Source organism: Centropristis striata, chromosome 13 (genome assembly GCF_030273125.1).
Source record: "Centropristis striata isolate RG_2023a ecotype Rhode Island chromosome 13, C.striata_1.0, whole genome shotgun sequence".
Lineage (NCBI taxonomy): Eukaryota > Metazoa > Chordata > Actinopteri > Perciformes > Serranidae > Centropristis > Centropristis striata.
The window spans coordinates 6,945,049-6,960,069 of NC_081529.1; the positions used below are offsets into that span (position 1 = coordinate 6,945,049).

At 40.3% G+C, this 15,021-nt stretch overlaps 1 protein-coding gene across 1 annotated transcript; it reads left to right on the top strand.

Annotated features, from left to right (window-relative positions):
* Nucleotides 1-4,147: 4,147 nt before the first annotated feature.
* actb2 (actin, beta 2) lies at nucleotides 4,148-8,534 on the top strand. Its single transcript, XM_059348891.1, has 6 exons — nucleotides 4,148-4,265; nucleotides 5,763-5,892; nucleotides 6,249-6,488; nucleotides 6,901-7,339; nucleotides 7,449-7,630; nucleotides 7,726-8,534. Exons 2-6 carry the CDS (start codon nucleotides 5,770-5,772, stop codon nucleotides 7,867-7,869), a joined length of 1,128 nt encoding a protein of 375 aa, XP_059204874.1. The 5' UTR covers nucleotides 4,148-4,265; nucleotides 5,763-5,769; the 3' UTR covers nucleotides 7,870-8,534.
* The last annotated feature ends 6,487 nt before the right edge of the window (nucleotides 8,535-15,021 follow it).

Consider the following 15,021-nt stretch of genomic DNA (forward strand, 5'->3'; position numbering starts at 1 on the left):
GTTACCATATTTGAAGAGAAAAACCTGAGCTAATGACGTCACACGCGGGTGTTACAACACCTTCAATTCACTGGTAAACATTGAGACTACACAGGCACATATGCCTGCTCAAAGAGCAACACATAAGAATGCTTAATATGGTTTGGTGTGTGCATTTATGTCATTGAAAGGGGAATTTGCTTTATCTACACGGTCGCCCATAAAGTTGGTGTTCAGTCACAATCGTCTGTTAACTGTGGTTTCATTTTCATTGTGATATGTTTTGAGAAGATTTACACTTTATCTGTTATGAATAGATCACATTGTCACAATTATTTCATGGAAAGAGGTATAAATATTTTATTCCAACTTCATAGGCGACCGTGTAGTTGAGAGGTCAGGGTGCTGAGAAGTCAGTAAAGATTATTAGTGACCCTCTCAAACAAACACACACACTGTCAGACACACACGGCCGTATGCACTCTGATCATATGTCCATATAAAGCTTTCCACTTTGAATTACTAACCAAAGATAGCATTCAGTTATGATTAGCTGTTATTTCAAGTTCTTTGACCTTTGAGACACACATACAATATATATATAAACACGTGCTACAGTGGTCAGTGGGTTACTTATTGACTTACTGCCTGACTTCAGCAGACAAAAAGCAGAAACTCTGACGATCCTGCTGTGCTTATCTGAATTGGAATGTCTGTTCTTTAATTTTATTTCTGTGGTAGTGTAAATCTTAAACGTAAAACTCACATCAAACAAAGAGACACTGACTAAGATATTTCAGAGACTTTGCCTATAAAGCACTGGATAAACAACTACTTTCTGAGTAAATAAAGAGGGGTGATTTAAGTAAAGTGATAATCTATTATATCATGGAGTGTGGTCATGTTGCTAGAAAAGTGGCGAACATACAGCACTCTAACAACAAAAGCTGTTTGTGCAATGTGGCCTTCAAATGCAGAGGTCGCTAAGCGAGTCACACAGACAAAGATGTGAAGCGTAAAGCCACATTCAGGAGGTTTTTTCCCTGCCAGAGCATCACAGATTGCAACTGTGTTCAATCCATGTCGGCACTACCAGCCACTGACGTGTGTGAGTCATATATTCCAGGTTGAGCCCTTGACCTTTGACATGCCACACATAAAAAAGATCAACAAGCATTGAAAGGTAGACAGTTAAACAATTCACCTGGCTGAAAAACCTTTGTACCCTCTGAATCTGGCCCCACATTTGCTCCCACCCGTGTCCGTTGGGTCAAGCTGCTGAACGTAATTTTGTAGGAAGATGTTTTTGCCAAAGGGCATGGGACTTTTACAGCTAAATTACAGTCATTTGCAGTAGCTCCCTAACTCTCTCTGTTTCTAAATGACAGGTTTAAGCCCTGAGCTTCCACTTGTTGCTCTCGTTAAAGTGTCACTTAGTTTGACAAGTAGTCTATTTAGACAACCAATATACATAGTAATAGTCATTATACACAACACCTTGAGTGCATGTGTATAAACTTGTGTCTAGATGAAAGATCCTCAGAAAAATTCATTATGGCTCCAGGGCTTTAAGGAGCTTGGCAGGAAGGTACAGGCACCTTGGCACCAGGGATGTAAACACACACACAGTTATGACACATGAGAGGAGTCTTCCCGGGACACTATTCCAAGCACTTGGATAGTAGAAATTCCCACTGAATAGTGTTGACAACACACCACTTAACTAGAGACCTCTCACTTACTACCACTACACACACGTAGGCTGCGTTAGATGCATATCCAAAGTTCTGACTGACAGAAACAACCTTTATCTCTAGTTTCACTCCTTATTCAGGAGTAAAAGAAGAACAATACGTCATTCCAAGTTTTTTACCTGAATCAAAGTAGGCTGGGCCGGAACAATGACTTACTCACTCACTCATATATGTGCAAACGAACACACACACATTCAGCTTGAATAGCAAAAAGACACTCCCTTTAGGTCAGATTAAACATTTCCTAGCCAATCCCTGTCCATGCCACTAAAGTGTCAACATAGAGGAACAATCCTTTCTGCTGCATAAAATACCGGAACATTTTTTTTCAGTCCCGCATAGAAGTGCAACTTAATTATCTTCAAGGACATATAAATAAAAAGACTAGTGTCAGACAAGGATAAACTATGTTTGAGATTTGACCCTAACAATGAGATTTAGGGCCTGTAAATCAATAAGTGGGCCCAGTAGACCTTTGATCACCTTGATCTCCTTTCATCTGTAAACCCTCTAACAGCGTCTCTACAGAGTCTTTGACTGGAGTCAAAGCTCAGTGTGGATAAATTGACAGGTCTAACTTTGACTGTTCTCTTTTATTAATTGTTTACCACCACAGAATAATTATTTATGCTGTTGAAAATTGTGCTGATATCCCTTCAAAATCTGTCAAAGAAGGAAGTCACACAAACTATCACCATCTTTCCGCATACTAGAAGTGGTTTCACACTGCATTGGGTTATGGCTGATTTAAAGGGGTCATATGAGCCATGTGAGGTAACAGTAATGTCCATTTAAAGCCAACTTTAAAGAGCATGAATGAGAAGACAAGAAAAAACAAAAAAAATGCAGTTGATGCAACTGAGAGAGAGAGGAAGGGGAAGTGGTGAAGGAGGAAGAGAAGAAGTTGCTGCATGTCTCAGTGTTAGAGCTTTAAATGGCACTGGGACCGCCCAGTCATTCTGCTAACATACAGCACAAAATGAATTAAAGTGTGTGCCAGATGTTATATGTTAGGGAGTAGATAGTTGAGAGAAAGACGGAGGACAGGGGAGAGAAATAAAATCACAGATGTGAAAAAAGCGTTTAAAAGTGGAGTAATTTATGATAAGACTGTGGTCTGATGGTGTGTGGAGACTTAATACGGCAGTGAATCAGGAATGGAAATTTTATTAGCCTGCCCCCATGGCTAGCCTTAAAATCAGAGATTGTGTCACACAGGGCTCATTAGTCATGATGTGAATGAGGCAGAGGGTGAAAGGCCCCAATATTTTAAAAGACCACTCTTATTGTAATGCAGTGGGCAGGAAGTGGAAATAGGAGTGCCATGTGGGTCTGTGTTTTATAGGGTATAATAGAGGTGAATAAGAGCAGGTGTAAAGCAAATGGGTTTGATTGATTACGCCGAAGGAGGAGTGAGGATGTTCTTCTTGCTTCATTGTGGTTCAAAATGACAGATGTGTTTCCTACATGATTAAAGATGGCTGAAACAGCAACTGAAAACCTCTAGCTACTTTCACTCAGGGTGTATTTTGGGGCTTTTGTCCCAAAATATATTGTCTGAAGGGTATTTAAGCAGCGTTAAATAACAAATCCCATCCTCTCCTGAAACGACACACCTTTGTCAAACTATTGAATCTCAGACAGAGAGAGTGAGAGGCAAGCAGCAACTGACAGGATATTTAGGAGGAGCCCAAGACAATGTATCCACAAAGCACAAATACTTGATCAATAAATTAACATTATGAACATGGCAGTATTGGGAAGGGTTGGCCTACATAAGTGGCCATTCCCCAGCTTGTGGCAGATCAGCTCCACCACTGTGTGTGTATGTGTGTGTGTGTGTCATGTGTTTGACCTAGTGATGCAGTGGCTGTGACTCTCCCACTGAGCTTTACAGCTGGTTTTCAAAGTGGACAACAACATCAGCATCGCCCCTACCCTCTGTATTGTCTGAAATAATCAAATAGTGATAGTTAATGTGAAGAAAAGAGCTGGGAATGAGAGCAGCCTTTGCATAAAAGTCTTGGGCCTTTGCAGCCCTCACAGGGAGGAGTCCTCGCTGCTGAGCTCTTTTAATTATGATAAAACTATGTGTCTAACGGTTTAGAACAGGTGCAGGGAAGCCATGTTCGCTCTTATAAAAGTTTATACAGCATTTAACCTGTATATAAAAGAATATATCAAGAGATTAGGCTTACTAGGCCTCACAACATCAATCCCTTCCCTTTTATTTTCTCCAATCCTTTGCTATTATCGCCTCCCTCTCCCTCTCTCTCTCTCTCTCTCTCAAATCGCGAGTGACCAGTGCACCACAGTGTGCACGCGACGTGCCCCAGTGCATGACGCTGGACCAATCAGAGGGCGCTATTCCGAAAGTTTACCTTTTATGGCTAGAGCCGGGCAACTGACGCAGTATAAAAAGCAAGCGCCCACAGCTAACGGATTCACTCTGAGCGCCGTCACACGCAGCTTGTGCGGGATATCATTTGCCTGAAACCGGTTCCCTTAAAGCGAAAAGCCCCCCACCCAAAGGTAAGGAGACAGAAACCATTACTTACAGGTTCTAATTTTAGAATAATATTCCAAGTAAACAGTGAGTTGTTGTTGTTTTTTTAATGCAACGGCTGTAAAATTTGTCATTTTTGAATGCAAAAGATGGCAGAGACCACGAGGTTCTTTGTCCTGACTAATTGTACTGCTAATGTAACTTGGTGATTTTGAAATAACAATGAAAGACACCGGCATCTGTATTATGATTTCCTTTAATGCGCAGTAGTGATTGTACGGGACCGTTAAACTTGAGCTAATGCGCCTCACAGGTGCTTTTGAATGCAGCCGGCTTATGGTTAATGATACCTTGTTGCAACTTGTGCTGGTTTTTCTCCGTGTAGTTGCGCAACATTTGCAGTATTCCTGTTGTGTCACATATCTTCCCCAGCAGGGTACATTCAAAGAGGCTTTTGAGTTGAGGTCGTCTGAAACCCGGCTGCTCCCTTTGTGCGCCCGATGCGGCGGGGTGTGACCTACTTTAGCATGGTAGCTTAGCCGCACCATGCTAACACCGCCCTTCACACTGGCAGCACAAGCAATTTTAATAGATTCTTTTTTTTTTTTTCATGGACACTTGTGTCCACTCCTGGGCGTGTAGACTAGACTTGATCGTTGTAGTCATTTATATTCACAAGGGCTGATTTTTTTTTTTTTTATTTAAATGGGAAGAGGCCAAGAATAACGGGCCTGCAGAAGACATAATTAAATTGTTTAATTGAATAGACCTGTCTTATCATGAAGTCAGTGATTGCCAAATTGCACATGAGGAAAATGGGGAAATTGCCAGTGACAATCCTCCACCCTTAAGAAAAGGCGTGGCTTTCAGGAAATGGAGCATCAGTCAAGGACTTGTGACCCATTCATGAGTCAACATATGAGTTCATCATTATGCAACTTATTTTTTTTTTACAACTACCAGTCGTTAAAGGTTGAGTAGTTTTTGAGAAAATGCTCATGATGTATGCAGTCAGATGAGCAGTAGAATGAATGGAGCGGCGGAGTATGACGCAGTGATAATGGAGCGGAGATTCTCTGGGCATATTAAACTAGTATGATTAGGCAACAATGGGAGGAGGGGGTGGGGGGTTAACGGTAGTGAACCGGAGGGATTGGGGGAGTTAACTAACGGTAGTGAACCGGAGGGAGTTGACTAACGGTAGTGAACCGGAGGGAGTGGTCGCGGCGCCGGTTTGATAGTGTCGAACGTTCTTTTTTTTCGCTGTGCTCTGTCGCTGGCCGCGCGCCATGGCGCCGGTAGCCGCAAAGCTGCTCAAAACCGAACCATGTCCTTATATGGTAATAACAGAATGCAGCGCCACTTCCTTTTGTCTGGCTCGGGCGGAATGTGGGACACTAGCTCCCCCCAGCGGTGAATTCTATGAACTGCAGCTTGATAACCAACAGGAAGTTAAAGTGTCAGGCATGCGCTGCTGGGACTTCAGTTTTTAACGGCCCCTTTTCTCTTTTTCCTCTCAACAGTTCAGCCATGGAAGATGAAATCGCCGCACTGGTTGTTGACAACGGATCCGGTATGTGCAAAGCCGGATTCGCCGGAGACGACGCCCCTCGTGCTGTCTTTCCCTCCATCGTCGGTCGCCCCAGGCATCAGGTGAGCGATTGATCTCAATTAGAATAAAGACACTTCCAATTTGAATAATTATTTGCTAATTAACAGCTATATTAGGAGTTTTATTACAAACATTTACTGTCTTCATTTAATTAAAGCAATTAAAGTTGTAATTAATTACATGCACACTGAAAATGGCTTCACTCTTATTTATATGCTAGACTCAATTAAATCTTATCAGTTAAGCGACCTTTATATAAACACATCATGACTTTGGTGCATTTTTACACATTTCTCACACCATTATACATCTAGTAGTAATTTTTACCTGCAACTAAACTTAGAAGGCCCTAGTACAGGATAATGTGTGTTAACAATCCATGTGATCTCTTGTTTAGGGAGTGATGGTGGGTATGGGCCAGAAGGACAGCTACGTTGGTGATGAAGCCCAGAGCAAGAGGGGTATCCTGACCCTGAAGTACCCCATTGAGCACGGTATTGTGACCAACTGGGATGACATGGAGAAGATCTGGCATCACACCTTCTACAACGAGCTGAGAGTTGCCCCTGAGGAGCACCCGGTCCTGCTCACAGAGGCCCCCCTGAACCCCAAAGCCAACAGGGAGAAGATGACCCAGGTACACACCCTTACTTGTGCACATGCAGACAGAATTTAGCATATATAGTTAGCTTACTGTTCAAAGCTAGCTGCCTCATTTCCTCCTCAGTTTCCCTCTCCATTCCATTCTCATCTGCTCCTTCCTCCCCCTCTCCTCCAGGACCTCTCTCCTATAAGATGATCTATCATCAACAGGTCTCTCTTGACTGTGTGCCTTTATCTGCACTTGTGTCTTTTTAGCAGAGTCAGTAGATCAGCACCAAATAGACATCTGACATGCACAAGTGTGAAGGAATGTTTACTTTCTGCACTTTTTTTCTCTACTAACTTTACTTTTAGCCTCACACTAATGCATGTAGTGAGTGCAGTGGCCACAGAAGCTAAATATATGCTATGATTGAAAATGCTAATGTTTTCTCTTTATTTTGCAGATCATGTTCGAGACCTTCAACACCCCCGCCATGTACGTTGCCATCCAGGCTGTGCTGTCCCTGTATGCCTCTGGTCGTACCACTGGTATCGTCATGGACTCCGGTGATGGTGTGACCCACACAGTGCCCATCTATGAGGGCTATGCCCTGCCCCACGCCATCCTGCGTCTGGACTTGGCCGGCCGCGACCTCACAGACTACCTCATGAAGATCCTGACAGAGCGTGGCTACTCCTTCACCACCACAGCCGAGAGGGAAATCGTGCGTGACATCAAGGAGAAGCTGTGCTACGTCGCCCTGGACTTCGAGCAGGAGATGGGTACCGCTGCCTCCTCCTCCTCCCTGGAGAAGAGCTACGAGCTGCCCGACGGACAGGTCATCACCATCGGCAATGAGAGGTTCCGTTGCCCAGAGGCCCTCTTCCAGCCTTCCTTCCTCGGTAGGTCTCCCAACTTGAGTCAAACTCGCACTACATACTTTAACATACTAAACCTGTAAGGTTACACTGTACTTCATCTCACTGACCAGTGTTCTGTATTTGTTCTCAGGTATGGAGTCCTGCGGAATCCACGAGACCACCTACAACAGCATCATGAAGTGCGACGTCGACATCCGTAAGGACCTGTATGCCAACACCGTGCTGTCTGGAGGTACCACCATGTACCCCGGCATCGCCGACAGGATGCAGAAGGAGATCACAGCCCTGGCCCCATCCACCATGAAGATCAAGGTGAGAAACACTTGACTTTTTGTTGCTGCTCACATGTAACATAGTGTGTATTGGAACAGTGGTCTAACAGGCTTCCTTGTCTTGTCTCCCTGCAGATCATTGCCCCACCAGAGCGTAAATACTCTGTCTGGATCGGAGGCTCCATCCTGGCCTCTCTGTCCACCTTCCAGCAGATGTGGATCAGCAAGCAGGAGTACGATGAGTCCGGCCCCTCCATCGTCCACCGCAAATGCTTCTAAACAGACTGTTCCTCCTCCCCCTCCCCGACCAAACGCCCAACAACTTCAGCTCTGTGCAAAACAACCACACACCACACATTTCTCATACACACTCAGGCGCAGAGCCTAGATGACCAACTCATTGGCATGGCTTCAGTTATTTTTGGCGCTTGACTCAGGATTTTAAAAAACTGGAACGATGGAGACCGTAATGTTTTTGGCTAGGTTATTAAAAAAAAGCACCCCAGGGTTCTGCAGTTGCATCTGGGGACTTAAAAAATGTACATTTTGTTTTCTTTTGAGTCATTCCAAATGTTTGTTAACTGCATTGTTCAGACACATGATTCCAAATGTTAACTGCATTGTTCAGACACGTATTCGCCTCTGTGAAGGCTGCCCAGTGGTTGGCGCATACTTAAACATGGTTGTAGTATCGCTTGTATGTAAATTATGTCTGGGTTTTTTGTACTTTCAGCCTTAAAAATATCTTGGTCCTGTTAATTTTTTTGTTTTTGTTATGCAAAACCCAATCGTGACCTCTTCTTCGCCCTGTTGGAAGTTTCATCCCCGGGGTGGTGGGTCAAGGGGTCTCGACGTGATGGGGTAACATGGGGTGCCAGACCGGTGGGGCCAACCTGTACACTGACTAAACAATCCCAATAAAGTGCACATGTGTTCCGACATGACGTCTGACTCTTGTCTTCTATTAAATGAGTTTGTATTTGAAGGTGAATGTGACTTTAACTTTTTAGTTTAGCGCAAAAAACTTCTTGGTCCTACATGTAGGTAAATGGGTGCTCTTCAGATAACCTTAAACACTACACTAAGCATGTAGTACTTCCAAACTGGAATTTGTAATACAACAGTTGAAGATCTAGCTCCTTTTGACTTGACTAGTAAATTAAAAGTTGATAGCATTGAATGCAGGCCTCATTTGCACTAGAACTTATGGTTTTTAGTTTTGTATGTAGGCCTCTTATCTAAGTCTTGAGGTAACCCAAAGTGTTACTGAAACTTTCTCAGATTACTTTGAATCCATCAGAAACTTAATTTTATTTTAGATGCAAACTTGTCTTGGGATCTGAGCTCCCAACAGGCCAGTGGTGGTCAAATTTACCTTGATTTAAAAATGATTTTAAAAGTGCTTAACAAGCTCAACACTTGGCTTTTCAAGAAACTATCAACATACAATGTACACAAAATTAAATATGCCAAAATGCTAAGTGTTCCCCAACAGTCAGAAATCAAATGCTCTACCTAATTCCACCATGTAGTGAACATTAAATGCTGACCCCAGTCCCCCCAAGTCTTGAAATCAACTTTAAATGTCCTTTTCCTTTTTAAAAGAACAGGTAAAATTCAAAGGAAAGGCAAAAATGTCTCAATCCAAATATATTAAGAGCATAAATTAGTGATGTAACCCCGTGTAGACACCACTCCAGGCAGTATTTTGGGTTGAATCCACAAACCTAACATGCAGTAGGCGAGACAGCTGTTGAGCCCTGCGGCGCTCTTTGTCTCACCTGTTCAGGGTTTCCCACGAGTTGTTAGAATACCAGCACTGACGGGATGTTGGATTTTTACCAGAAACACACATAATGACATAACGTCTGCAGCTTGCCTGTGGGAGTTCAGCTGAAAGGGCACGCAGCAAGTCATTACTTGAAGGTGCGATTGCAAAAACCTGGAACAACCACAAACATCCTGCGGTTAGTGATAGTAAATCCACCTGCCAGCACCTGCTGTCTGTTGCACTCATGCCAGCTGTAGTCTCAAATCAATCCTGGATGAAATGAAATAAAATGCAGGATATTTGTTGTCACATATGTGTGCAAAAGTTTACTAATGGGCCAAGAAAAGGCTCAATAATTAGTACCTCTACATAGAGCTTCTGTCAGTTACTTGTACAACAAATAAAAAAATATTAATTTTATGAACATCTCATTAAAAGTAAAGGTCTTGCATTCAAATGTTACTAAAGTAAAAAAAAAAAATATATATATATATATATATATATATATATAAGTATAATTAGGAAAATGTACTTAAAAGTAAAAGTCCTTAATGCAGAAAAAATGATATGGCTGTTACACTATTATATAACATTAATTGTGCATTAATATAAAAGCAGGTGTTACTGTTCTAGTCACTGCAAAACCCAATTTTTTTATTATTTTCAACTGTTTTTGATCAGACTGCCATTAATGAAAATTTTCATTATAGATGAATCTCTGATTATTTTCTTTCATATTTATTTAATTATTTGATTTGTGAAAACTGGGAAATGCCATCAAAGTGATCCCAGTGAATACATTCAAATGAATGAATTATAAAAAGGAAAAGGAAAAGCAGCAAATCCTCTCATTTGAGAAACTGAAAACCATGAAGTCTTGAATTTAAGATAACACCTTTTTAATGAAGAAAGTCATCCACATTAATTCTCTGTTAATCAACTAATTGATTCATTCTTAGCCTAAGCTGTACTTGTTAAACTCTCGGCCAGTTGAATTTATAACAAAACATATTTCACAAACTCTTAATTTTATTTGTGTGGAAAAACATCTTTATAAGTAAATAAGTCAAAAGTAAGATATTTCACTCAAATATAGCAGGTAGAAGTATAAAGTGGTATGAAAAGAAAATACTAAAGCAAAGCAGTGGTGAAAATAGTATTAAGATCCCTTACTAAAGTAAAAGTACTAATACCACACTGCAGAATTACTCCACTACAAGTAAAAGTTCTGCATTCAAAATGGACTTATTTACTAAAAATACAAAGTATCAGTATAAAAATGTACTTAAAACATCAAATGTACTTGTTAAAGTACTTGTTATGCAGAATGTTTTATATATTCCGAATATATTATTGTATTATTATTTTTGATGCATATGTGAGCAGCATTCCATTTTCCTCATGGTACCTTAGATCTGTACTTTGAATTAGGGCTGCAACTAACGATTATCTTCATAATTGATTAATCTGTTGATTATTTAACCCTTTATCAGGCAAAGAACTATATTTGGTAACTTCAGGTAATATTTCAAGAAAAAAGTTGCAAATTTATTAGATTAAAGTGGCAAATCTACAAGAAAAAAAGTCGCAGATTTAAGAGATTTAAAGTGGCAAATCTGTGCGAAAAAAGTCGCAGATTTACGAGAAAAAAGTGGGGAAAAAGCAACTTTTTTCTCCCAGATTCACCACTTTAAACAATTAATCGATTAGTTGTTTGGTCAATAAAATGTTGAAAAATACCAATCAGTGTTTCCCAAACCACAAGATGACGTCCTCAAATCTCTTGTTCTGTCCACAAACCAAAGAGATACTCAGTTTATTGTCATAAAGGAACAAAGAAACCAGAAATATTCACATTGAAGTAGCTGAAATCAGAGAATTTGGACTTATTGTCTTTAAAAAACTGCTCAAACCAAATATTGGATTATGAAAATAGTTTACGATTAATTCAATAATTGATTGAATGATTTTGAATGATTATATTCGATTAATCGAATAATTGTTGCAGCTCTACTTTGAATAGTTAGTGACATTGGACACTACAGAGGGCACATTTTTACAATTGCAATCAGGCTTTAACAGCTTCACCTGATTATTTTTATTTGGCTCATATCTCCATCTCCACAATAAAGAGAACATAGTAATGTTGTGTATAGTAAATATTATTCCTGGATGCTGCTCTGACTCCTGGAATAGAACCTGATTGTGACTTTACAGCAGTTGCACAGTTTAGACAGCAGGTGGCAGTGAAGCTCCATTTGTATTTACCTCCAATAGACCCACTGTGTTGTATGTTGCTGTAGTTTTCTCTGCATCCCAAAACTTGAACTCATATTAAAGTGTATGTACAGAGCCAGATCTGAAGCCATGCTTTTCTTGCTGGCTGATGTAATGAAAATGTTTAATTAGATTTAACCAGTGGTGGAATTTAACTAAGTACATTTACTCAAGTACTGTACTTAAGTAAAATGTTGAGTTAGTTGGACTTTACTTGCGTATTTGAATGTTATCTAAATTTATACTTCTACTCCACTACATTTTAAGGTAAATATTGTACTTTTTACTCCACTACATTTGGCTGACAGCTTTAGTTGCTTTTCACATGGAAATAATACATTTAAAGTGATAAGATGTTGTTGTTTTTTTAATTAAACATCATAGCAGTGTATTTAGTTGTTAAAATGAACCCTATCTTGATAGAATTAACGCTTACATAATACTCAATACTTAATTGATGCTTACATAAATGCTTCAATACAAATATAACAATAATATATTATATTATTATACGATATATGATTATATGAAACAATCTGAGTGGGTCCTTTCTGCATAATGAGCACTTTTACTTCTGATCCTTTAAGTTAATCCTTTAACTTCCTTTAAGTTGATACTTTTGTACTTTAACTTAAATTTTGAATGTAGGACTTTAACTTGTTTGCTATTAGTACTTTTACTTCAGTAAGGGATCTGAATACTTAGCTGCTAACATGCATAGGTCAAAACTGAAGTCACTGTTTAAAAAAAAAAAAAAAAATTCATTAAGTGACCACATTTTAAAACACTCATGAACTCTTTTCTCATTCCATACATTCAGACTCCACCACCTGAGAAACACTTTATATTTAACTTTTTAGTTTAAACAGACCGATAATGCCCATTAATAAAAGCAATCCCAGCTGACATTGGACAAAAGGCGGGTACACGCTGGACATTGCCAGACTATCACAGGACAGACACATAGAGACAGACTGCTACTCATATTTACACTTACAGGCAATGTAAGGTCACCAATAAACCTTATCTAACCAGGTGTGAACCCAGAACCCTCTTCCTAACCGCCCTTTTATGAAATATCTCAGCAGAATTTACGATAAAATAAAATAAAATAATAATCATTCAACTAAAAGCCACACAGATGTGATGTTTCATTTCAGGGGGCTTCATTAGTTTCTAAATCCTCATTTTTATTGCAGTATTATTTTTGTTTGAACATTGTATTTTTCATAAGCAAATGACTACATGTAAACATACAGGAAGCAAAAATTGAAGCAAATTGTTGCATTTCTGTTGAATTATTCTTGTTACATACAGTTTACCCTAGGCCAGTCAACAAACTGAAAATGTGGTATGTAACTAAGTACATTCATTCAAGCACTGTTGAATTACTTGTACTTTACCTGAATATTTCCATTTTTATGTTACTTTATATTTCTACTCCATTACATTTTAGAGACCGATATTGTACTTTTTACTCCACTACATTTAGCTGACAGCTTTTTTTTTCATTTTTCAGGTCAAGAATTAACACGACAAACATCAATTTAAAGTGATTAGACATTTTTTTTAATTATTATTAAACCTCAAAACAGTATATTAAGTAGTTGAAGTGAGCCCTACCTTGATAAAAATTAAAGCACTGCTTACATAATTGCATCAGTAATAATAATGCAATAATTTATTTGGAATATGTATAAAAATTTGTGTGGGGGACATTCTGCATCACAAGTAATTTTCCTTTTGATAAACATTTTGATGCAGGACTTTGACTTGGAGTAATCCTGCAGTGTGGTATTAGTTATTTTACTGAAGGATCTGAATACTTTTTCCACCACTGGTGACAGTGTATGCTTTCTGAGTGAGAATTGTTTCAGTGTTCTGGTCGAACAAGCTTAATATGAATCATGTATGAAGAGTTTTGGTGGTTTAAGGGAGTTTTGGAGGTCAGATGAACTATTGGGCCAAGCTGCATGTTGTTATACACTGTAAGCATTGTGCTTCTGACTTTCAACTGTGTGAATGCATGTTTCACGCTGTTAATGCTCGATAAATGTATAAATATAAAAAGTAATATCAGTGAATATGGGAATAAGGAAGTGTAAGAGCCAGTAAATAAAGGATGTATGAAAGATAGAGCCATTAAAGTAACTGAGCTTGTATATATTTCAACCCAGCTTTCCCAGAATGATGGGAAAAGATCCACTGCTGACACATCCACATCTAAAAACCCGATCTCAACATTTGCATATTACAGAGAGCGAAAGAGGATAAGATGGATGGCGGATGGAGCGGCCCCACCCTCATGTTCTATGCATCATATATCCTGTTTCTGTGTGTGACACCAGCAATCCAGCACTCGCCAAAGTCATGCTGCATCCATTAGTCAGGCTGTCCCACTTTCATACAGTATTCTGGGCTGCACCCAGGCACCTGATGATATATGATGAGCCTGGAGGGCTGTTTGAGGGGGACAGGGAGGCCTGTGCACATGCATATGGAAGTGTTTGCATCCATATGAATTCATATATGCATGCATTAAGTCAGAGTGCACACAGACTGCCTGCTGCATGCTCATACACATTGAAGATCAAGTGTGTTTGCTATTGGAGATTTATTCCATCTCACTGCAGCCCCCCCGCCTGTGATTCTGCTGAGACTGCTTCCCTCTGATATCCTTTTATTGCCACGCCAGCAAAACACTCACTGGCAGGGAAGCAGGGCTTGGCGTGTGTGTGTGTGTGTGTGTGTGTGTGCAACCATACTTCATTTTCCTCTGCTTGTCAGGGTTATCGTGCGTGTGTGTTGCCTACGCAGGTGCAAGAAGCGCAGGTGTGTGTGAATGAGGCGCTCCAGAGACGGCGCAGAGGGGGACCAATTTGTCAGAAAATGAGGCTTGCTGTGTTCCTCCATTTACTACAGCTGTGCAGCTTTACAGCAGCTCTATTGGCCGGGTCACGGGTCCCACCCCTTCATGCAGTACTCATGTTTCTCCAACAGATGGGGCCGCTGCGCTACATGAGCCTGTTTGGCACATAAACTGGGTGAAAGGCAACAAGAAGGCTACTACTGCTGACAGAAGGAGGCCAGCAGAGAATAATTGATCATATTCAAATACAGTAGCTGCTGTTTTTTGTACGCCTCGGAGGGATTTGCATTCCACCGAGGGTGACATGTTCACTGAAGGTAATGCTGCCCCTCTGCACCCAATATTATTCAGTTTGATTGACTGACAGCAGATTTAAAGTGTTGTTTCTGTCAGTGAGCTGCTGACTGACAGCAGGATATACTAACTGGCCAGTTGGCTCATTTTTAATTTGTTGTTTCTTCATATCTCAGTCAAATCAAATATATTCTGTAACCAGGACGGCACATTTTCCCGC